Source organism: Elephas maximus, chromosome 5 (assembly GCF_024166365.1).
Source record: "Elephas maximus indicus isolate mEleMax1 chromosome 5, mEleMax1 primary haplotype, whole genome shotgun sequence".
NCBI classification, from domain to species: domain Eukaryota; kingdom Metazoa; phylum Chordata; class Mammalia; order Proboscidea; family Elephantidae; genus Elephas; species Elephas maximus.
In genome coordinates, this window is record NC_064823.1 from 26772018 (window position 1) to 26797445 (window position 25428).

The 25428-nt window shown below is 38.5% G+C and overlaps 1 protein-coding gene across 9 annotated transcripts in view; it reads left to right on the plus strand.

Moving 5' to 3' along the window:
• PRDM5 (PR/SET domain 5) overlaps nt 1–25428 on the plus strand; it is a 450522-nt gene that overhangs the window by 260176 nt on the left and 164918 nt on the right. For 5 of the 9 annotated variants that reach the window (XM_049885411.1, XM_049885410.1, XM_049885418.1 and 2 more), the window contains one exon: nt 15428–15532. The exons of 2 other annotated variants lie outside the window; for them this stretch is intronic. In XM_049885411.1, the coding sequence (XP_049741368.1) occupies nt 15428–15532 (105 nt within the window). Of the gene's footprint in view, nt 1–7804; nt 10263–15427; nt 15533–25428 lie in introns of all 9 variants that reach the window. 2 more of the 9 variants (XM_049885413.1, XR_007517600.1) reach the window with 2 other exon arrangements.

The following is a 25428-nucleotide window of genomic DNA, read 5'->3' on the forward strand; positions in this document are numbered from 1 at the left end:
GATTGGTCATGAGTCTTGAAATAAATTTATAAAGGATTCCTTCTTAAGGAAAACACTGAACCCAAAACAACTAACTAAAAGCTAGTAACTAAAAAGTACCACTGCCTATTAAAAAAATAAGTGAAAGCTGATTCGTTACTGGGTACTGTTGATGATGGTAGGTCATTTTATTCTGAGTGTGGAATGGTGTTTTACAGAAGATGTGTGGTATATACACTGGCTTGCTGGCATCTGTGTAGCAGCACCAGAGATTACAGAAAGCTTCCACAAATGATCATCCCTTTGTGAAAGAAGATTGAGCTCAAATTTACTTCAGAAAAATTGTATCAAATGAAAGGGTAAAAATTAAAGATGCTAATATTCTAAATAAAAATAATGTTCTTCAGTTACTTTGGGGATTTAGGAATACTAATAAGATTCAAATTTGGAAAATAAAAATTTGTCCATGTATTAAAGTACCCCTGTTGTACCTTTTTCTTCTTCTTCTTCTTCTTTTATTTTTTTTAACATTTTAGGCTGACAGGCTTTTTGTCAAAACATCTTATGACTTTTGAACAAATTCAAATCTAGCAACATCTCTGCCAGGTCAACTGTGGGATCTTCACCTGTGCAAACAGACAGGCTGTTTTTTTTTCAGCATTTTTGAGGTCTGAAAGGCACAGGTTTATGCTCCTAGTTCCCTGCCATCTGTGCAGTGTGTTGACTCAGAGACATAATTTATATCGATGATATGATTTCCTCTGACTTCTACTCACTGCTTGATGGTTTTGTCTCACCTGTTGACATTAACTTGGCTGCAGTTAACGCAGTGTTGGCAGTGGGTGAATTAGCTGCATGTGTGATAGCACCTTTCTGCCGCGTTCTTATTATTTTCAAAGTTGTGTAACAGGATAAGTATGTTATTTCTTTAGAATTAGATACCCCTTTACTAATGCTTTGCATTTACATAATTTCTTTCTCCCACAGACTTCTGAATAAACTTTATGGTTTTATTCAGAGATGGATTACAGTTTCTACTCTCACATGTGTCAGAAAGTAGGGTTATTATTTTTGGAAGTAGGCAAGTTGAATTAATTCATTTCTCTGTGAACTAGTTAGATATGCCTCTTAAATGAAAGAGGCTGTGACTACATTGACTTCTCATTTTCACATCATTCCCTGTATTCCTATGTGATGCCCCCAAAATCAACAAGGATATTTTAGTAAAGCCATATACCATACTTCAAACTGTGTAACACAAAAGCTGAAGGTTGATGGACAAGTACACCTCGGTTCCATCTATTCCTTCTGCCCTGTCTTTTCTTTGCCAATCTATTGCGATCTTCTTGAGGGCAAGGACCATGTCTTAAATGTTTTTACCTTTCCCGCAATTCTGAATACAGTGTCTGTATGAATACTCAATGGAGAATTTTGCTAATGAATTAACCCTCAATTACATCATCTAGTCACGGGAATTATTTTAATTGTTGTAAGATCACTTGTAACTATAGCTTGAAACATTTAAATTATTTGCTTATTTAACCCAAAAATATTAGTTCAGACACGGGAAGGGCTGTTTTTAGAGGAAGTAGCTAATATCCTTTCTTCCTAAGTTTGTCTTTTGTGTCTGAGACTAAATTTGTAAGGAGCATTCCACTGGTAGTTGAAGCTCTCTGGAGCATGAAAAAAATGTTTAGATTATCTTAAGATTGCAGTATTTAGTTTGATATTCATTAGCTAATTTTTAAGATGTAACAAACAAAAGTGATGGTGATGTCTTGGTTTCCTAGGGCTGCCATAACAAAACACCACAAAGTGGGTGAATTTAAAGAACAGAGATTTATTGTCTCACAGTTTTGGTGGCTAGAAGTCTGAATTCAGGATGTCCATGGGGCCATGCTCTCTCTTTCTGCTCTAGGGGAAGATCCTTCCTTATCTCTTCCAAAACTGTGGTAGGGCTGGCTGTTGCTTGTCTTCCTTGGCCTTTAGATGCATCTTTGCATGGCACGTGTCTTCCCCCTGCGTGACTCTGTCTCCATGTCCATTCTCCCCTTTCATAAGACGCCACTCAGAAGGGATTAGGGCCCACCCAACTCCTGTATGACCTCACCAACTTAACTGATAACATCCTCAGAGAAAGAACCTATTTCCAAATAAAGTCACATTCACAGGTACTGAGGTTAGGACTTCAGCATATTTTCTGGGAAGACACAATTCAATTCATAACAGAAGACAATACATGAAAAGAGAGCAATGAAATTATATTAGCTGTCCTCTCACACTTTATTGTTTTCATAGTTAGCTTCCATTCTGACTGTTATCTGAAACTCAACATTTTTGTCTAGGAGATTAGATATAGGTAGTCCCAAGCTTTGAAGGGGTTTCATTCCAATGACTCTGCCCTAAGCCGGTTCTGACGTAAGTCAAATACCTCATTTTTTTTTTTTAGTTTTCATTATTATTGCCTTTTGTTATCAGTATCTTTTTTATAAATCCAATCTTTATTTGTCTTTTGGGGCTGGCATGAGAATGATAACATCAGCAAATTACACACCACAACGTACAATGTAAAAAAAAAAAAAAAAGGAAGGTCATAAATGTGGTTCCTCGCAACTTGAATATGTTGTAAGTTGGTACTACCTGTATATGTATATCTGTGTGTGTGTGTGTGTGTGTGTGTGTGCTTTATCTTTTCCATAAACCCTCTATATTTCCAATGATATTCTCCCTATATTTTCTTAAATCCCTTATATTTCCATTGTAATTTGCATTTTTATCTCAAAGTTTGGTTTGAAATTTTTAATATGGTGGGCATAACTTTTTTTCTTGTAATAAAATTTTCTTATTGATATAATTATTTTTCTTTTATAATTTTTTTAAAATCTAAATAATTAGTAACTACACAGGAAGGAGGAAACCCTGGTGGTGTAGTGGTTAAGAGCTACAGCTGCTAACTAAAAGGTCGGCAGTTCGAATCTACCAGGCGCTCCTTGGGAACCACATGGGGCAGTGGTGGTTCCCTACTCTGTCCTGTAGAGTTGCTCTGAGTCGGAATCAACAGGGCGGCAATGGGTTTGACACAGGAAAGAAGTAGTTTCCTTTGTACCTAATTTAAATAATAACACTCTTTGACTTAATCAGCACTTTTTTTCTTGCAAGGATTACAAAGAACACTCTTTACAATGCATAAGCCTCACATTGTTCTCAGAGTGATTATCAGCAAATATATCTTCAGCTCCCTTTATAACTTTCTTCATGTATTTAAGAGAAACACTGCTGTCCAAAAGAACACTTGCTCCCATTTTTAGAACTGCCATTCTTAAACCATGTTGTAGATTATCATTTTCAATAGCCAGGCATTGATTTTGAATTTTATTTTCCATTGTCATATTATTTTGCTCCTGTCTGAGCTAGATGTATTCCTTATCACTGGAGTAGGGCCATCAGAATATGGCGTGAGCGATGGGACCACTACACAGTAGAATGTACCTGGAAACCCCACTCAAAGGGCCTTAAGTGATAAGGATATTTAGTCAGTCACAAAACAAGAATTTCAGAGATAGGGCAAATCCTTTGGTGAATGCAGCCACTCAACAAGGTCTTCAGTTTCCTCAACAAAGTCTCCAGGTTCCTCTCATCTTTCCTGCCGTCCTCAGCCAGCTCCCTGCATGCTTGCCACGTGGCTGTAGATGCTCACACATCACTTCCGGACACAGTCTGCATCAACAGGCAGAAGAGGCCTTTTCCAGAATCCCCCATAGACTATCATCTCTCCTCAGTAATCACAAGCTGGTCACGCGCTGAAGTCTAAGCCCATCACTGTAAGGAAAATGGAGTTAATATCATTGATGTAGCCCAGTGGTCCCCAAATATGTCTGCATACCAGGATCACCTAGGGATCCTTTAAAAATGTCAAAGCCCAAGCCATACCCCAGAATAATGAAATCACAAACTCTGGAGGATGGGAAACAGGCATCTGCATTTTTTAAAATTCCCCGGGAGATTGCAGCGTGCAGACAAGTTTGAGGTCTAAGACTTAACCTGATCAGGATTTACCCTCTTGGCTGGATTGGGGAACGGCCTCTTCCAGAGTGCTTGACCAGGCAGAGGCTGAACACCCAAAACAGAATCAGGCTGCTGCCAACAACGAAGGAGAAAAGGAAATCAGCAGGGGTTGGAAGCCAGCATGGTCAAAACAGACACTGGCCTCGGAGTTGTCATTGTCGTTGTTAGTTGCCATCAAGTCGATTCCACCTCATGGTGGAATCCCGCGCCTGCAGAATAGGACTACTCCATAGGGCTTTCAAGGTTGTGACCTTTCAGAAACAGATCACCAGCCCTTACTTCTGAGGTGCCTCTCAGAGGGTTCGAACTGCCCACCTTTCCACTAGTAGTCAAGTGCTTAACCATTTGGTGCCACCCAGGGACTCCGGGCGTTGGAGTAAGAGTGACTTATTTTGAGTTCTGTCCTCTCTACCCATAGAATGTGTAACCTTGGTTGTATTTTTAAACTAATGTTTCTTCATCTGGAAAGTGAAAATAACCATACCAAATTTGCAGCAGAGCTTAACAATTAAATGGGGGAAAAAAAAATGCCTAAAAGTCCCTATCACTTTGCCAGTCAGCACAAAGTAGGTACCCTGGTGAAATATGGCAGCAGTGGCCGGAGAGCACAAGTGGTGGTGTGGTGGTCAGTGTAGTAGTTGTTACTATTGCTGCTTCCGCTGTTGTGACGATTATTATTGTTATCATTATGCCTTCAGAGGATAGTGGACTGGCTGCACAGTGGAAGCACTTCTGGAACTTCTAAAACTGCCAATGTTGGCCCCAGCCCAGACCAATTAACCAGGCTCTCTGGGTTTGGGGCTCAGACATCAGTATTTATAAAAAGGTTCCCGGGTGATTAGATATGCAGCCAGGTTTGAAATCTGATGGGCTAGAAGTTAAGAGACTATGAGAAAAAAATTTAATTTGGTTTTGCCTCATTATTCCAAATGGACTCGTTTGAATCACCCCTGTAGCCTCTGGAAAATAAAGTTTTTAAACTAGTTTGGATGATTGTGTGCTTGCTTTCTGCCAAACAAGCTCTTCTATCACTTCTGTACAAGTGATGAGACTTTCTGGCTGGCCGGCCATTTTGCTTGCCCGTGTTAGTGTTTGGGCCTCAAGAATGGATTAATTAAAAAGGATCTGGCTGCTTCCTTGTTTCTATTTAAAGTGTGTGCACAACATTTGACTGTAAAAATTATATTCTATTACTGTGATTATTTTTAGTTTTTTTTAATATGTGGATTGTGCAATTCATTTTCCTAGTTTATACCAAGTATGTTTTCCATTAGCTACAATGCAAAACCAATTACAGCTGTGTTATGTAGAGACCTGCTTTCAATACTTTCAGAGCTTTCTGTAGGCTTCCCTAAGAGTTATAATTTTTAGGTGCATTGTTTACTAGGCCATGGGTGTGTTTTGAAATGTGTTGAAAGATCACACTGGCTATAAAAATAAGATGGTGAATAAAAAGCCACAAAGCTATAAACATCTGTAAAAGAAGTTTTCTAGGAAAAGGCTGCTCGTTAGAGGGAAACTCAGTGCATTTTGATTGTGTGCAGCTGGTGGCACATGCAGTGTCAGAAAGAGGGCCATTAAGAGGAACCATTAGATATATGGCATGCTGTACTGTGGGCCATATAGCTGCCTCCTTAGCTGTGTGTAATAGAAACCCATGGGGGCACACTTTCAAGACCTCTAAATTTCACCTGCAATTTTGTTGCAAATTTGAAGTTTTATAGAACTGGGCAGTCATCTTTTGGTGATACAGCCAGTCTTACTAAGCTTATACCTTACTAGCTTATACCTAGGACCGTGGAGGAATCTGGATCTATTTGTATGGGCTTCGTAGTCTCTGCCAGCCTGAAGAGCACACGTGAATCCTGACCTCTGGCCAGTGGTCAGGGCCTCTGCAGGACACTGCTATAGCTCTTTCTCTTATTCTTGGAGGATCACTTGTGTTAAATACCACAGATGTACAGATGTTGACCCAATTATATAGATGACCCCATTATACAAGAGTACAAGAAGCACTTTGCTCCTCACATGTATCTGAGTAAACAGCCTGAGCATGCTGGGTAGGGAGAGTGTGGAGTTGGCTTTCGGGAATCTACTGCTCATCAGGCTGTGTTTCTGTGGCTGACAGAGGGTCCAGTTAGTGGGGCACTGGGTTGTCTCTGAGCAGGTTTGCAAGACAGCATCTCTGACTTTTGAGATCATTTGATGTTTACGTGATCCATCTTCCTGATATTGAAAATAGCCACCCTAGTTATAGAAAGACAAGGTCTTTGAAGTAGAACTCGGAGAATGGTCATGTTTCGAGTTTTAGAATTTCATGAAAGTGATTTTTTTATGGACAAATTTTAAACCAATGGAAGTAGAGAGCCCAGGATAATGAATTAATTCCCATGTACCCTCGCCCAGGTTCAGCAATTATTAGCTCTTCTTCCATTTATAACCTCCTCACAACACCTAACCATAAAATTTGAGTTTTTAAGTACATAATTAAAATGGCATGTTAGTTCAGGGTTTAGGTGTAATCTTGGTTGTAGGTATCATTTAAATAAGGTATATTATAGAACTTGTTCGCCTAGATGGTAATAAAATTGAATCATGGGCATCCTGTGATCGATGACTTTTTTATTCAAGACCAATGCTATTCAAAGTGTGGTGTGCAGAGCAGCGCCAGCCCACAAGCTGTTTGTTACTGGTCTGTGATGAGATAGAATTGTAAGTGTCTAGAAGCTTTTATTTTGGTGTTGCTCCTATAGCCAAGGGCATGATCGTTTTCTATTAATGCATTTTTATCATATTTTAACAAAACTCATTCTACAACAGACTTGAAAAAACATGATTTTTCACTACAGATAGTTTAAAAAGCACTGTTCTGAGAGCTTCTGTGATTTTGTCCGCCAGGGGACATTCAGCAACATCAGGAGATACTTTGTGTTGTCATAAATGGCAGCAGGGGCAGGGAGGGAAGTGCTATTGGCATCTAGTAGGTGCACAGGACAGCTCCCACACCAAAGAATTATCTGGCCTCAAATGTCAGTGGTACTGTGACTGACACAGGTTGCTCTAGACCATAGTGGAGGTTGTAGCCTGCTCTATGCCTTGTCTAAGGATGGTTTGGCTCATGGATCTTGCTTTATACCAGGGCACAATCTAGAAAGGGTCTAAGACTAGCTACGTGTGATCTTTTCTTACTCTTGAGGCTCCATATTTCACTTTGGAAACTAGTGAGACATTTTGCAGATGAGCAACTCTGAAGGTTAAATGACTTTGGCCAAATTCCTTTAGAAAATCTAATTCAGCCCCGTTAGTACAGGTTCCCTATTTTACCATACTTGGTAGTGTGCCCAACAGATCAGCTGCCGTTTCTAACATCCAAGGAAAAAGGTAACTAACTTATAACATTTGTTTAGAAATTTTATATTTAATAAATTCACATCAAATCTTGATGAAGTTTTTGACTTTCTTTGAAAATTAGAAATAGAAAATGATTGATAAAAAGCCATCCTTTTTCTGCCCTGCGATAGGGTAAACATTAATAACTCTAAAATACTTTAGTCTGGAGAAAGTAATCAAATGAAATTAATTTGAAACAGAAGATAACTTTGATATCCTAAGACACTTTTGTTTGTGCGTGTGTGTATGTGTATGTGAGAGAGAGTGAGAACAAGATTCACTTCCACATCTGATTCCTCTTTAGTGAATTTCTTCTCTCAGATCGTATTTGATATCCAAGTTGCTCACATGGAAGTTATTTCTTTATCAGCGCAGACACTGTGGCTTTATTACAAGCTTTGAGCAAGACAAACCAAGAAAAGCTGTCCATCGCGTGTTTCACCCAAGGTTTAACAACGGGGAGAGAGCTTCTTCACCTCGAGGCAAGCAATCCTCAGCGAAACTAAAAGGAAGTCTCTAATAAATTTTTATTTCAAAGGGCTTCAACGTTAAGATCTCTCTAAGACTCACCTAAAAAGTAACTCTGTTTCTGTAGGGCCCTCTCAAATGATGTTCAGTTTTATTAATTCAGTTTATGTTGGCAAAAAAGTATAAAATTTGAAATGATTGTTCTTTTGGGTAGATGACCATTGACAGCACAGAAATAAGACTTTCTGTTAGCAACATCACAAGGTACGAGCTGTAGTGCTCTGTAAACCCTGCCTTTTGAATGAATTCTGCCAAGTATTGTTTAATTAAAGCTAACTGATAAAACTCCTGGCTAATTCTGTCTTTGATAGAGTGCACAGTTTAACTGACAAGTAAATTGCCTCCACTTAGTAATGGTCCCTGAGTTAGGGTGACAAAGGACAGGCTGTTTGCTAGTTAAACTATTTAATCATTCCAAAACAAAATTCATCAAGAACCTAATAATTTAGTCTCTAGTTAAATCCAGCTAATGAATTGAAATGTATACTTTTTGAATTTATTGTACATATTTCACTCTGAAACAGTGTTATAAATGGTTTTCATAATAGTTTATTGAGTCAGATTTTGTGCCCATAATACAGATTTTGTAATGGAATGAAAGAGGAAGAAAAGTAATGAAGTTAAGATATGATTAATGCTAAAATGATGGTTTTATATGAGTTCTTATGAGAGAAAGGGGTGGTGAGACATTTGCAAATCCAGTGGTGTCTGAACATGCTTACACATTCCAGCCACACAGGCCTACAGATTGTTTTCCAATGTGTCCTTGGGAAAGTTGTAGTTAGCGCAGTCTCAGCTTTGCTATATAACTTAACGGTAGGAAGTCAAAGCCTGTTGTAGCTTCCAGAGTGTTCTTGGCCACATGGTCCCTTGCTGCGTCGACCACCGTGTAACTGCCCTAACTACCATCATTCACAGGGAGCCTCATGGTAGTAGATAGCCAGTGAAAGTTAGAAATGCAAGTTTGCTTCTCCCTTTAACACATGCATGGGTGCATCCAGACTGGAAAGTTAGGACTAAGTACCCTCAGGAATGCTCTAGGGCAATAAAGAATTTTTCACAAATGTCAGAGAAAGTGACAGGACCAGGAGTAGAGGTCTCCCTTATATCAACCCTGTGCCACTCAGCCTACTGTCTAGGCCTCTGTCTTTCTATCCTACTGTATTTACCATGTGAAGGTTAGTATTTTCCTCAATATGGCTTATATGGGATAATGAGAAGAAATTAGTGAGGAAGGGGTAAAGTTTTCCTTCCTGAAAAAGAAAATATTTGTATTTTCTCCTATCACAGTTCATTTCATTGTCTTAACTTTTCAGGTGAGTGACCTATGACTTCCTGACTCTGCCTCTGGTATAGGAGCTGTTTACAGGAGAAGGAATTCTCTAACACTTACTTTGATGATGTTTCACTATAAGTTGGAGTCCTTTATTTAAAAAATACATATACACAAAATATGCACCACTTCAACAATTTCTACGTGTACAATTCAGTGACTCTGGCTACATTTTTCAAGCTGTGTCACCTTACTCAACCTTTTCCAAACTATTTCACCATCATTAACAAACTCACTGCCTCCCTAAGCTTCTTATCTAGGCTTTTGAATTGCTGTTGTCAGTTTGATCACGTACAGAAAATTCTTTAAAAGAATATAACACTTAATGCAGGTGTTTTTTCTAATTAGGCTAAACTATTATTTAATTCAAAGATGACTTCAAAGGATAGTTTTGGTTCAAGTTTTAAAGATTTCCTCAAGGAAATAGCTTTGGGGTATCATTCAACCTCAATGGCTACAGAAAATGTGGATTACATGAGAATTAAAAATTCTGTTTTGGATTAAAATTAAAAATTCTGTTTTGCCCCTGTTGATCAGCATTCTTCTATAGAATGCTTGATCTAAACGTTAGCACCATCTAGTTCCTCTGGCCTCATGGCAAAGGAGGCAGTTGTTCATGGAGGTGATTGGACACATATTCCATTTCCTACACCACTTCCTGACCCTCCTTTTTCTGGTGCTGCCTGTGAATAGAGGCCAATTATTGTACCTTGGATGGCCACTTGCAAGGTTTTAAGGCCCAGGCATTAACCAGTAAACTGGAGGTAGAACAGAAGCACCAAAGTCAATATTAGTCCAGTTGACGGGAATGAGTTGGAATCCCTTTTAAGCGTGGGCATTAGAGTTCCCTTCAAGGAACACACTAAGACAGCCTGATCAATATCTGTAAGGAAGTATATCCCTTCTTGGGATATTTTCAGGAATAGTGTAGATGTTTAAGATCTAGGGGTGAAGAGCAGAGGCAGACGTTTGAAGGGCAAACCCATCTTCTCCTTACTAAGCTTAGTTATGTCCTGTGGACTCAGAGACTCTTTCTAGACTTCTGTGAAATGTGACTCTGGGGTCCCTTGTGAGCTTCTCTTAGGGTAGAATCAAAGGGAATCTCTGGCTTCAAATAGTTTTTGATAGAAGAGAGGAAACCTATGCAGATCAGAAGCTACTCAAATGAGTCCATCTTTGAACTGTGATTCTCAAACTTTTTGAATTGGAGGAAACTTTTTTAGCATTATAAATTTCTCACCACTAGCTCCCCCCTACCATCTTGCCAGTCCACACATAATGGTTGTTGTACTTTTAGTGTCTGTTGAAGGAGAAAATAAATAAGTAAAGGTAAAATCAGTAACATTTGTAAATGAAGTATATTGAATCAATCAAGTATCAATATGTATGCGAGTAAATGTGTGTGTGTGTGTGTGTGTAAGAACTTAATTTATTCAGCCTAAAACCAGTGCTTAATACTTAAACATATTTGGGTTTTCTAACTTGTTGTGATAACTGCAAAGTCCTCCTTTCCAACGAGTACCTTAATATATGGACTGGGAACCACTCTCTAAGAATCCTTAGGGGCAATATAGAGAATGTTTACCCAGATAGTATCTCCTAAGAGGAAGTTCAGGGAAAGGTAAAAGGGATGTTCTTAATCAGTGGTGTTCAGACATTGATGTTCACTGCCTTCTCTTCCATGAGGCTTGTAGGCAGCACCTAGGTAGCTGGTCCTGTCTTATGGTGTTCCCTGCCAGCCCTCACCTGTCACTGGCAGCTGCCTCAGGGGTGTCCATCTCATTTTTTCACAAGACCTGTTCTTACAACTCAAGTATAGAGAGAAAAGCTCCCGTTTTTTTCTTTTTATATAAATCATATCAATATATTTTAGATATTTTTAAAATATAAATATAAGTAAAACATTTGGATATAATAAAAGCCTTAATAAGCAGTCACAGCAAGTCCAAGCAATTTCTGATCCAAATACTTAGAACTGCATTTTCCTTTTCAAGTTTTTCTTTTCAAAAATAGGTATCAAAGGTAATACCATATGTGAAAAGAATTGTATTTATTCAGAGTAGAAGGAAAAAAGCACTAAAGACACTTCGTGTTTGCTGGACTGAAAAGAGAGTGCAGTAAATTTTTTTCTGAAGGCTCTGAACATTCATTTAAAATATATTTTTTACATCTTTAAAATTATACATATGGTGACTGTTTTTGGCAACATTGTAGATTTTTGCATCCTGGAGAAGAGACTGTGTAAGGAAACGCTTTTCAATGTCGGATAAAGTAAAACAAACAAAGTATTTGAACTTGTTAAAAAGTAATGGTAGTCCCAGGGTCCAACAAAAAAAAAAATGGATCTCAAAACCAGAGTGAGGCTGTGGTACCTTGCAGGGGGTTTACTAGTTTCAGTAAACTCAAGATTTGGCTTTTAACATTGACAGAGAAAAGGAGACAAGCTTTGGGCTCAGGTTAGAGGGTGAGATGGAATCACGTGCCATGATAACGCTGGAATCCTAGAAAGGCTATTGTCAAAATGAAATCAGAGACTAGAAAAAAAAAATCTACCTTTGGCAGTGGGAGATACTTGGGACATTTAACTTGGAGTAGTTGCTGACTGGGTAAAGAGTTATTAGAGTTTGTAACTACAATCCTTCTGTCCAGCGTGCTTGGAGTTCAGACTTAAAATACTTGCCTGAGTAGAAAACCTTAAGGCAAGGAATAAAACGATTTTGATTGATACCATCCCAGAGTGCCTGGCAGAAGCAAACACAAATCCTGTCCAGAGGGACTTACCCTCAGCCTTGGGGGTCACGGGATTTTCACAGATGAAGACCACTAAACATGAGCTCACTGTTCCAAATTCCAAAAACGCACAAGGAAACAAGAGCAGTGAGAAGGAGACAGGAGAAACGACAACTTGTAGAACTAATGGTTTATCAGATAACGAAAGTTATAAAAATGCCTAGAATATTTTTTAAAAGGGTTACACAACATGGATTAAAAAATGATTGTAACAAAAAACTAAGCAGAAGTAGAAAAGTGGAATAAAACTTCCCAAATTGAAAACTCAGATGGTCCTATTAAATAGCAACCTATTCACAGCTGAAAAGAGAATTGATGATCTCGTTCTAAAGAAATTGCGTAGAGTGTAACACAGAGGTGGAAGTAGGAAAGGGGTTAAGAAACATGAATAAAAAAATGAGTCCACAATGCATTTGATTGGATTTTCATTCAACAACAAATGAGAATGTTATTTTCAGTCAAATAAAAACAGTTTACCACCAACAAATCATCAGAAGGAAAGTCTGAGATGTAAGGAATAACCCAAAAACCAAGCCCACTGCTGTTGAGTTGATTCTGACTCAGAGAGATGAGTAAGGAATAAAAAGTAAAGAAGTTGTTAAAAATGTATGTAAAGCTAAACCACACTGATTATATAAAATGGTAACGATCCCATATTGGACATTAAAAATCAAGAGGTAACTAAAATACTACTAACACAACATGTGAAAGAGGAACATTGTAAGTATATGTGTTATTCAATAGGCAGGAAAACAGATAAACTTTAGATTTTTAAAAAATGTGTATGGTAAAAATGTATACAAATAACCAGTAAAAGAGTAGATTTCATAACATCTAAAATAGTACAGGGGAAAAACGATCAGTCCAAAACTGAAAGAAAATGTAGTGTGAAAAACTTAGAAGCAGGGCTTAGAACCAGTTCATTCTGGTTTGACACCCTACTGAGAATTTGAATTTTCATCCAGTATACTGAATCAGAATCTACGTTTTAACAAAATTCCCAGGTGATTCTTATGTATCTTATGTGTATTTTTCTGTATACATAAGAATTGCCTAGGGATCTTGTTCAAATATAGATTCTGATTCAGTATATCTGGGGGTGGAAATGCAAATTCTCAGCAGGGAGTAGAAGCTCTACTTAGAAGAAAAGCAGGATAAAAGCAGTGCACAAAATAAAATGTTAGAAATATATTCAGATACATCAGTAGTCACAACAAATGCAGAGAGGCAAAACTTGTCAGCTTAAAAAAAAAGTGATATTAAGTTTGAATTAAAAAAAATTCAGAATATGCCATTTACAAGACATACTCCTAATACATAAAGATTAGACCATTTGAAAGTAAAAAAGATAGATATACCAGGAAAATACTAATTTTATAAAGATTTCATAGTTACATTATGAATACGTAAGTTATAAGGTAAAAAAAGATGGTTACAGACAAAGGTCACTTCACAATGACAAAATGCTCTCATGGACCTAATGAGAGAGTCTCAAAACTTAGAGAATTTCAAGAACACACGATGCAGAAGTGTAAATAGGTACCTTCATCGGATGGTGCTATTTGGCCATTTCTAGAAAAGCTGAAGATGGCAATTCCACTTGTAGTTATACACGCCATAGAGAATGGCCCTCACGTGTGTCCAGGTACACATGTACAAGAATGCTCAGAACAGCTTTATCTGTAAGAGTGAAAAACGTAGCTGTCATTGGAGAATGTATATAAGTAAATGGTGGTGTATCCATTAAATGCAATGCTATGTAGCATGAAAAGATGACTAAACAGGAGCTACACCTGTTCACAAAGTAAAAAAAAAAAAAAGTGAGAACTAAAAGCTCGGAAAGCTAATATTGAGAGTCAAACAAAATGAAGTTTCCAAAGAATACATGCAATATGACACCACTTACATAGTTTCTTAAAAGCGGAAGAATACTACGTCTTGCTTCAGGATCCGTCCATACATACTCAGTAAAAATAGAAATGCAGGAAAACGCTGAACGCCAAGATAGCAGTCATCTCTGAGGAGGTGGGAGGGAGCTGCAGTCAGAGAGGGTGCACCTGTAGTGGTGACGTTTTGTTTCTTAAGCTTGCTGGTGAGCACATGTGTGTCTTTTGGTTGTTTAGATACCTGCCTGTAGGTCTGAAGGATATTACAACATATTTCAAAATATTAAGGAGATAATATAAATATAAGAACTTGCCAACAGAACATGAAATTAAAAACATACACGTATAACTCCCTCGGTCCAGGAGTCCCTAGCTGGTACAGTTTTAACCTGCTCATCTGCTAACCATAAGGTCGGAGGTTTGAGTCCACCCAGAGGCACCTTTGAAGAAAGGCATGACAATCTTATTTCCAAAAAAGATCAGACATTGAAAACCCTATGAAGCACAGTTCTACTCTGACACACGTGGGGTCGCCATGAGTTGGAATTGACTCCACGGCAATTTTGTTTGTTTTTTTTAACCTCAATCCAAAAAAGTATTTAAAACAAAATATATTCGAAGGAAAAAAAAAAAAAGCCTCATTGTGAGTTATTGTGTCTCTAAAGAAATCTTGTAGTGGATGCACAAATTAGTAACTGATCAGATATTTTAATGGAGTAATGTTAGTTTATTTCACAATTAAATTCAAGATAAAAACATTGTGATACGATTAAATTACCAGTGTCAAAGATGGCTAAGGAGCTTCAACAGTTTTTTCTTTTACTTTTGGGATATTTTTGTCTCTAAAGTCTGTGACTAGCAATAAAAATGCCTCATTTTAAAACAGAATTTAGATTTTATAAAAGAACACCCTACCTGGGGAAAATGGGCAATAGAAATGAAAATACACGAATTGCTGTTGAGCTCTAGCTTTTTAAACTTCCCCACAAAATCTGTTGAAAATTTAGTTCCAACGTTTTCATTCCCAGGGTTCCCCCTGAGACAGTAAACAATTTGCACTATCTAGATCAGAAGTTCCTAAACTTTCCTGGTTCACGGTACCCTTAGTATCTCAGTAAAATTTTGAAGTGTCCATAGGCCAAAATAAATACCTAAGCATTCAATTTATTAAGTGGTTAGAACACACTGAACACACTGAAAGTCTGGCTTTGCAAAGATACGACATCGAAAGGAAAAAGAATTTAAAGCTGAACTTGTGAACTTCCTTGAGCTAGTAGTTTGCAAGGTGTCCACTGTTTTCACTGAAAATTGAAAATATCTCTTGGCACTCCTGTAAGTTTGCCATGACACCCTGCACCCTGTTTCTATCACCTAAATATAATCCCCTCATGCACACCTTAATGAGAGGGTTCTGAGTTGACTCACACTCACGGTGGTCTCTTTTGATTGACTGCAGGAGAAGCCATACAAGTGCTCAGAGTGCAACAAGGCCTTCAGCCAGAAGCGGGGCCTGGATGAGCACAAGAGAACGCACACTGGAGAAAAGCCGTTTCAGTGCGATGTGAGTTTGGCTTCTCTTTTCTTCCCTTAGTGTCTTCCAAAAGCAGCAGGTGTGTGTGTGTGTGCATTCATGTGTCTGTGTGCATATGTGTAAGGGCTTGTGTGTGTGTCTGTGTTTTGCAGTGCTGGTCTGTGCCTGTTAATGTCTTGCACTGCGTACAGCTTTTGATCACATAACCGCACTGTAGTAATTTTATTCATCCTGGTTTACTGACAGCAAATAAACTCTGATTTTGTTTAAGACGTAGTTGCACCATTGTCATGCAACTTAGCATAAATGTATGCTGGCTCAAGGCAGCTTTCATGTGTCTGCCCAAGTCTTTGACAGGTTAGTGACAGTTAAACCAAGTATTTTAACTGGTCATAGATATTATTTGCTTTGTTACAGCCAAAAATACACATTTCTAAAATATATATAAACTTTTTTGCTTCTAAGTGTTTAGATTTTCTGCTTATGGCATTTGAATTGAAATAAAAATTTTTCAACATGGCTGTTTACATTATTTAAAAACAAAAAAAACAAACCCATTGCCTTTGAGTTGATTCCAACTCCTAGCGACCCTTTAGGACAGAGCAGAACTGCCCCATAGGATTTCCAAGGATCGGCTGGTGGATTTGAACCACCAACCTTTTGGTTAGCAGCCGTAGCTCTCAACCACTGCGCCACTTGTCAGAAAAATCATTCTGAGCATTGATTAAGTTAGGGAAAACATGGTTCTTCAACCAACGGTTTCACCATCCTTCTGTGCAAAATTGACAGTTGACGCAGCATTGACACAAGTGTTAGAGAAAGCACCCACTGGCGTGCTTACTTCTGATACAAAAATATTAAAAAAAAGATATTAATTGTAGCTCAGTGTAAGAAATAACATTAAAGTTGTAATGCGTGAAGTTATATAGTATAAAATTGCCTTTTAGTGTTGAAGGAAACTTAGTCCCATTAACGTGCCCCAGTGGATAAAGCATGGCGTAAGCCGTACCCCATGGAAATTCACAGACCAACATGTTTCCTTGCCTTTCTGTGAAATTTTGGTGCTAAGGTTAAGGCACCAATGTAGTCCTAGGGGGCCTACTGATAGAAATACCTTTCTGGACAGTGAACTTCTAGTAAGGAAAGAGCTACTTGTAGAGAAAAAAGTGTACACGTGTAGACCTGTATCCTGAGCTGGAGCAGCAGCCTCAGCTTAATCATTTCAATCAGTTTAATTCATTGATGCTGTTAATGGAAGCATTTTCATGAAGGAAAACGATTTAGCTTATAAAGTTTTACAGCTGAACAAATAACTGATGTAGACCAGCAAATAAATATTATCCGTGTCTGGACACCTTCCTGCCACCATACACAACTCCTGTTTTATCAATGTGAATTTTTTTTTAATTGTACTTTAGGTGAAGGTTTTCAGAGAAAACTACTTTCCCATTCAATAGTTGATACCAAAATTGTTCCCTAACATTGGTTGCAATCCCTGCAACGTTTCGGCATTCTCCCCATTACCACCCTGGTTTCCCATTTCCATTCCTCAGATTTTCCTGCCCCATCCTGCCTTCTCACCTTTAGTTTGGGGCAGATGTTGCCCTTCTAGTCTCATGTAGATGATTGTTCTAAGGAGCACTTTCCTCACATGTGTTATTGTCTTATTTTATAGGCCTGTCTATTATTTGGTTGAAAGGTGATCTCCAGGAATGGCTTCAGTTCCAAGTTAAAAGGGTTTCTAAGGGCCGTAGACTTAGGGGTTCCTCCAGTCTCTCTCAGACCAGTAAATCTGTTTGTTTGTTTTTTTTATGAATTTGAATTTTGTTCTACATTTTTTCCCACTCTAACTAGAACCTTCTGTTATGATCCTGGTCAGAGTGGTCGGTAGTTGTAGCCAGGCATCGTCTAGTTCTTCTGGTCTCAGACTAGTGGAGGGTGTGGTTCCTGTGGACCATTAGTCCTTTGGACTAATTATTCCATTGAGTCTTTGGTTTTCTTCACTCTCCTTTGCTCGGGACGGAAAGAGACCGATAGTTGAATCTTAGACGGCCACATGCAAGCTTTTAAGACCCTAGCTAGACGGTACTCACCAAAGTCAAATGTAGAGCATTGTCTTTGTGAACAGTGTTATGCCAGTTGACCCAGATGTACCCCAAGGCTATGGTCCTTAGCTTCCAAGTCTAGTAACTCAGTCCCACGAGGTGTTTGGTTATGTCTAGGATGTTTGCATGACTGTGCCCTCTGTGTGCTCCATTGTATATATGAATATACATGCAACACATGCAAATATGTAGATAGAAATGTCCACAGCCAAACCTACATATGCACGTGTGTGTACTCATACTCTCTCCCACACCTATGCAGTATATGTATCTACTTGTGTATTGTTTTTAGGTGCCATCAAGTCAGTTCCGATTCATAGCAACCCTGTGGACCACAGAATGAAACACTGCCTGGTCCTGCACCATGCTCACAATTGTTGTTATGCCTGAGCCCATTGTTGCAGCCACTGTGTCCGTCCATCTCGTTAAGGGTCTTCCTCTTTTTCGCTGACCCTGTACTTTACCAGGCATGATGTCTTTTTACCAGGGACTTATCCCTCCTGACAACATGTCCAAAGTATATAAGACCAAGTCTTGCCAACCTTGCTTCTAAGGAGATTTCTGGTTTTACTTCTTCCAAAACAGATTTGTTCATTCTTTTGCAGTCCATGGTATATTCAATATTCTTCACCAACACCACAATTCAAAGTCATCAATTCTTCTTCAGTCTTCGTTATTCATTGTCCAGCTTTTGCATGCATTTGATGTGATTGAAAATACCACAACTTGGGTCAGGTGTACCTTAGCCTTCAAGGTGGCATATTTGCTTTTCAGCACTTTAACGAGGTCCTTTGCAGCAGATTTGCCCAGTGCAATGTGTCTTTTGATTTCTCGACTGCTGCTTCCATGGGTGTTGATTGTGGATCCAAGTAAAATGAAATCCTTGGTAATTTCAATCTTTTCTCCATTTATCATGATGTTGTTTATTGGTCCAGTTGTGAAGATTTTTGTTTTCTTTATGTTGAGGTGTAATTCATACTGAAGGCTGTAATCTTTGATCTTCATCAGTAAGTGCTTCAAGTCCTCTTCACTTTTGGCAAGCAAGGTTGTGTCATCTGCATAACACAGGTTGTTGATGAGTCTTCCTCCAATTCTGATGCCCTGTTCTTCTTCATATAGTCCAGCTTCTCGGATTATTTGCTCAGCATACACACTGAATAGGTATGGTGAAAGAATACAACCCTGAAGCGCACCTTTCTTGACTTTAAACCATGCAGTATCCCCTTGTTCTGTCCAGACAATTGCCTCTTAATGTATGTGCAGATTCCTCATGAGCTCAATTAAGTGTTCTTGAATTCCCGTTCTTCGCAATGTTATCCATGGTTTGTTATGATCCACACAGTTGAATGCCCTCCAGTTTGTGATTTTCCCTCCTTCCCCCTCCCATCTCTGGTAAGCATCAAAAAAATGTTTCTTTCTATGTGTAAACTATTTCTAGTTTTTTAAGGAAGCATCATACTGTTTTCTGTAGTGGTTGCGCCATTTTACATTCCTAGCATCAATGTATAAAAGTTCCAATCTCCCACAACCTCATCAACATTTGTCGTTTTCTTTTTTTTTGATCAGTGCTATTATTGCCGGGCTGAGATAGTATAGTATCTCATTTTAGTTTTAATTTGCATCTCTCTGATGGCTAATGATTGGAAGCATCTCTTCATGTGTTTTTTAGCCGCCTGTATGTCTTCTTTGGTGAAGTGTCTGTTCGTGTCCTTTGACTATTTTTTAATTGGATTTCTTGTCTTTTTGTTGTTGAGGTGTTGTGGTTTTCAATAAATTGGAGAGATTAGACCCTTGTTGGAAATATTGTAGCAAAAATTTTTTCCCAGTCTTTAGGTTCTTTTTTTATTCTTTTGGTGAAGTCTTTTGACGAATATGTGTTTAATTTTTTAGAAGATCCCAGTTATCTAGTTTACCTCCTGCTATTTGTGCGTTTTTAGTTATGTTTGGTATTCTCTTTATGCCATATGTTACAGCCCCTAGTGTTGCCCTATTTTTTCTTCCATGATCTTTATAGTTTTAGGATTTACATTTAGATCTTTGATCCATTTTAGTTAGTTTTTGTGTATGGTGTGAGGTATGGATCTTATTTCATTTTTCTGCAAATGGATATCCAGTTTTGCCAGAACTGTTTGTTAAAGAGACTTTCTCTTCCCCATTTAACGAACTTAGACCCTTTGTCAAAGATCACATGCCCATAGATGGATGGATTTATTTCTGTGTTCTCAATTCTGTTGCATTAGTCTATGTGTCTGCCATTGTACCATTATCAGGCTGTTTTGACTGTATAGTAGGTTCTAAGATCAGGGAGTGTGAGACCTTCTACTTTGTTCTTTTACTTCAATAGTGCTTGCTTATATGGGGCCCCTTTCCTTTCCATATAAAAGTGGTGATTAGTTTTTCCATCTCATTAAAGAATGTTGTTGGAATTTGGATTGCATTATATCTGTAGATTGCTTTGGGTAGTATTGACATTTTCACAATGCTAAGTCTTCCTATCTATGAGCGTGGTATGTTTTTCCATTTATGTAGGTCTCTTTTGGTTTCTTGCGGTAATGTTTTATAGTTTTCTTTATACAAGTCTTTTACATCTCTAATTAGATTTTTTCCTAATTATTTTATCTTTTTGAGATCTGTTGTAAATGGTATTGTTTTCCTGATTTCCTTTTCGGAGTTCTTTTTGTTGATGTAGAGGAATCCAACTGATTTTTGTATGTTGATCTTGTACCCTACCACTTTGCTGAATTCTCCTATTAGTTCTAATAGCTTTCTTGTGGTGTCTCTGGAATTTTCTATGTATATGATCATATCATCTGCAAATAGGTATAGTTTTACTCACGGGTTTATATGTCCTTTATTTCCCTTTCTTGCCTTATTGCTCTAGCTTGAACTTCCAGTACCATAGAATAAGAGTGGTGATAAAGGGCATATTTGTCTGGTACCTATTCTCCAGGGAAATGCTTTCAGTCTCTCTCTTTTGAGAATAATGTTGGCTGTAGATTTTGTATAAAGAAAAAAACCCATTGACACCAAGTTGATTCTGACTCATAGTGACCTGTGGTTTTGTATATATGCCCTTAATTATGTTGAGGAATTTCCCTTCTGTTCCTGTTTTGCTGAGAGTTTTTATCAAGAATGGGTGTTGGACTTTATCAAATGTTTTTTCTGCATTGATTGAGATGATCATGTGATTCTTGTTCTTTATGTGGTGGATTACTTTGATATTCTAATGTTGAACCTTTCTTGCATGACTGGTATGAACCCCACTTGGTCATGATTTTTTTTGATATACTGTTGAATTCTATTGGCTAGAATTTTGTTGAGAATTTTTGCATCTATATTCACTAAGGATATTGGTCTATAATTTTCTTTTCTAGTAGTGTCTTTTCCCATTTTTGGTATCAAGGTCATGCCAGCTTCAAAGGATGAATTAGGGAGTATTTTTTCCTTTTCTATGTTCTGGAATAGTTTTAGTAGTATTGGCGTCAACTCTTCTCTGAATGTTTGGTAGAATTCTCCAGTGAAGCCGTCTGGGCCAGGGCTTTTGTTATTGTTGCTGGGATTTTTTTTTTTTTAATAACATCTTTGATTTCTTCTTTTGTTATGTGTCTGTTCATATTTTCTACCTCAGTTTGCGTTAGTTTGGGTAGGTATTGTGTTTCTAGAAACTTGTCCATTTCTTCCAGGTCTTCAAATTTGTTGGGTGTAGTATTCTGTATGTCTATAAGGTCAAGTTGCATGATTGTGATTTTTAGATCTTCTGTATCTTTATTGAGTTTCTTTCTAGTTGTTCCCTCTTCATCGAAAGTAGTGTGTTAAAGTCTCCTACTATAATTGTGGAATTGTCTTTTTTTCTTTTCAGTACTGTTAGAGTTTGTTTTATGTATTTTGGAACTCCATCATTGAGCGTGTAAGTATTTATCATGGTTATTGTCACTTTAATCTTTACATCGTGCCCTTCCTTGTCTCTTATGTTGGATTTTGCCTTAAAGTCTGTTTTAGCACAGATTAATATTGCTACTCTTGATCTTTTTTGGTTACTGTTTGTTTCATATTTTTTTTCAGCATTTGATTTTTAGCTTATTTTTATCCTTGTGTCTAATGCATGTCTCTTGTAGGCAACATATTGATGGGTCTTTTTTTTTTTATGCATTCTGTTACTCTCGGTCTCTTGACTGGTACATTTTACCTGGTTACGTTCAGCATGATTATACAAGGTATGAATTTACCACTGCATTTTGCTGTGCCTTTTTTTTTGTGTGTGGTATTGAGGGTTTCTTCATTCCACTTACTTTCCTGTACTGGGTTCTTTTTATGAGTTTTCTTTTCATTTCCTTTGTTTCTGTTGATTTTTGTTTACTGAGTCTTTATGGTCTTCTTTTTTGTTTTGGTGAGTAGGTTTATTAATTTTCTTTGTTGTACCCTGGAATTTACCTTCATCTTCCCAAGTTTAAAACAGTCTGTTATATCTTGATATAGTCTTGACTTCCTCTCCAACTGGAAGTTCTGTAGCTATGCTATTTGTTCCTCTTTTTTATTTTGAAATTGTCATCATTTACATACTGACATTTGTGGTTCCCTGTTTTCAGCCTTTATTTTATGTTTGAGAATTGTTTCTTTTGGTTGGTATCTGACTGATGCTGTCATGTGTCTTAATCTCAGGTTGTTGCCGGATGTTATTGGTTCTCTGTCTGAAGGACTCCCTTTAATATTTCTTGTAAGGCTGGCCTGGTTTTTACAAATTCCCTTAACTTCTTTTTATCTGGAAATGTCCTATTTTTACTATCGTATTTGAGAGATGGTTTTGCTGGGTATATAATTCTTGGTTGGCAGTTTTTTTTTTTTCTTTCGGAGTTTCATGTATGTCATACCATTGCCTTCATGCAGACATGGTTTCTGCTGAGAATCAGAACTTAGTCTTCCTGTTTGTAGTTGACCTTCACTTTTCCCAAGCAGCTCTCAGGATTCTTTCTTTGTCTTTGGTTTTGGAAAGTTTGATTATGATATGTCTTGGTGACTTTCTTTTGGGGACTATCCTATATGGGGTTCATTGAGCTTCTTAGATGGACATCTTGTCTTTCATGATTTTAGGGATGTTTTCTGCCAGCAAATATTCAGAAATTTTCTTTGTATTTTTTTTTTCTTTTGGCCTGGAATTTCTATCATGCATAAATTATTCCTCTTAATAGTGCCCCACATAACTCTTAAGTTTTCTTTATTTTTCTTGATTCTTTTTTTTCTGAATATTCCTCAAATTAGTATCAAGAGATTTGTCCTCTATTTCACTCATTCTGTATTCTTTTGATTCAGTTCTACTCCTGTGCCCTTCCACTGAGTTATCTGTTTCTGAGATTTTATTGTTAATCTTCTGGAATTCTAGTTGCTGTTTTTGTATGGTTTTTAATTGCCTATTTATTTTGTCATTTTATTCTTGTATTTTTTTCCTGAATTCTCCTAGAGTTTCGTCTGTGTTTTCCGTTGATTTGTCTGTGTTTTCCATGATATATTTCTTGATCTTTTGGAGGGTCCTATATATAAATCTTCTGAATTCCTTATTGGGTAGTTTCATTACTGTTTCTTCCTAAGGAAGGTTTCCTGGCCCTTTATTTTGGTCACTTTATTGAGCTATCTTGTTCTGCATCTTTACTTAGTTTCATATTGTCTTTTGTCTCTGAGGCATTAAGGTGTCATTATATTTATTGATTGATTATATGTCTGTTTTCTTAGTTCTGATTTCTTGTTTTGTTTTATTTTGTTTTTGATATATCTGGGCAAGTGGGATGGGTTTCCTACCCTGGTTGCCAGTCTGGCAGCACTGGAGCACTCACCACCTTTTTTCGGGTAGGTGGGGTAGCAACTGGGAATGTGAGCGCAGGTCTCTGTTCACTGGTCATACAGGGCAGCTGAAGGCGGGCTGAGCGGACATTGACTACCATCAGCTGTTGATCCAGTGGCACAGGAGTGGGCAGTGGTACGCGCCATGTGGATGGAGTGGCAGGTGTGGTGGGTTTGGCGGGCAAGCAGGGTGCCCAATCCTTACTTCTCACCATTTTGGGGTAGGAGTGGGTGGTGGGCAGGCAGTCACACAGTCGCTGCTGCATGTCTGTTTGGGGGGTGGGTGCAGTGGGTGGGTTGCACAGTCACCGCCGCTAACTGGTTTGGCAGCGGCAGTGGGGGGCAGGCAGGCACGAACACGTTCATGTGGCCGCTGTTACTTGCTGATGGGGAGGGTGAGTAGCAGGCAGGTGAGCATATGGGAGCGTGCTTACTGCTGCTTTTTGGGTGGGTAGAGCTTGTGGTGAGTACTGCATGCTTGTATTATGGTCTCTGGTCAGGTGGGTGGCCAAGGTATGGGACCCTCTGCTGCTTCCCATCAGGAGGGCAAGGGGAGGGAGAGTAAGCCCCTTTGGCCAGCAGATGTGGGTGCCCAGGCACTTCCTGTCGACTGCAACCAGCAGTAGGGAACCTGCCCTCCACCAAGTACAAGGAGGGGGGTTGCCTGGGGCTGATGAGGTGGCAGACCACTTGCTGATACTCCACTGATGCGCTGCCATGTGCATGCCACTCATTCTGGATGTCAGGGACCGCTGCTCATGAGTATACTTGACTCTGGATTCTAGCTCCGTCCATGCTCTGTGGATAGCATGATCCCTGGAATTCTCACCCTCCTTTCTGTGTTTTCCTTTCTTAGGTCAAGATCATGATCTACTCAGCCTGCTTCTCTCCATGTGTGCTTGTACAGTTTCTGTGTCTCTACGGGAATGCCATGAGGTTGCCTTCCTGTGCTCCTCACCCAGGTTTACTACTGGCTTTGTCTCAAGATGGCCATGTTGAGCCAAGACAGCTGGCAGAACCCGTTCATTCTGTTTCACTCCTTTTTTGCTGTGTTGATTCAATACTTCCTTCCAGTCAGTGTTCAATTCAATTTTTGTTCTACCCTTTTTATGTTATCTGCCTCTGTTTCACTTGGTTTCTCAGGCCTTTGCGTAGAGGGACAGTATAGTGCATATGACTAAGCAGTCATCTTGGCTCGTCTCCCTCAGTCTGAATATTTTTGTTGACTGCTTCCTTAGGTAAATTGGACCAAGGTGATTTTTTTTTAATCTATAATGTTACAAGCATGATATTTTTCCGTCGACTTCTAGCTCATTTACTTCTATCATATGTTAAAAACTCTTAGACCTTTATCAGACTGATCTGTTATTGAACAGAGATCCACATTTATAAATGTCTCCACAACTTCACAAAAATGCAGCTTGCTAAATAGAGAACTGCTATCTTTGTTCCATAATCTTGTTCCCTTTCCTCATCAACTTAGTCGTCCCAGTAAGAAGTAATTCTTTCTCACCCTGCTCCAATCCATCCCCCTCCTAAATATCTCTCAAATCCATTACTTCCTCTCAGTTTCCATTCCCACTAGCAGCGCGTAGCTCGGGCTCTCTTTGTTCCTTACCTCATCTAACTTTCAATGAATGTGTTCTCCACCCTACCACCCAGCTAAGGTGATAATTTTCTTTTTTTTGAATTGAGGTGAAATTCACCTAACGTAAAATTAGCCATTTTAAAAAGTGAACAATTCAGTGACATTTAGTGCCTTCACAGTGTTGTATAACCACCACTTCTATCTAGTTCCAAAACATTTTCATTACCACAAAATAAAACCCCATATCCATTAAGCAGTTACTCACTATTCTCCACTACCCCTCGTGCTAGACAGCCACCAGTCTGCTTTTTGTTTCTATGGATTTACCTATTCTGGATATGTCGTATAAGAGGAATCATACAATATGTTACCTTTTGTGTCTGGCTTCTTTCCCTTAGCAT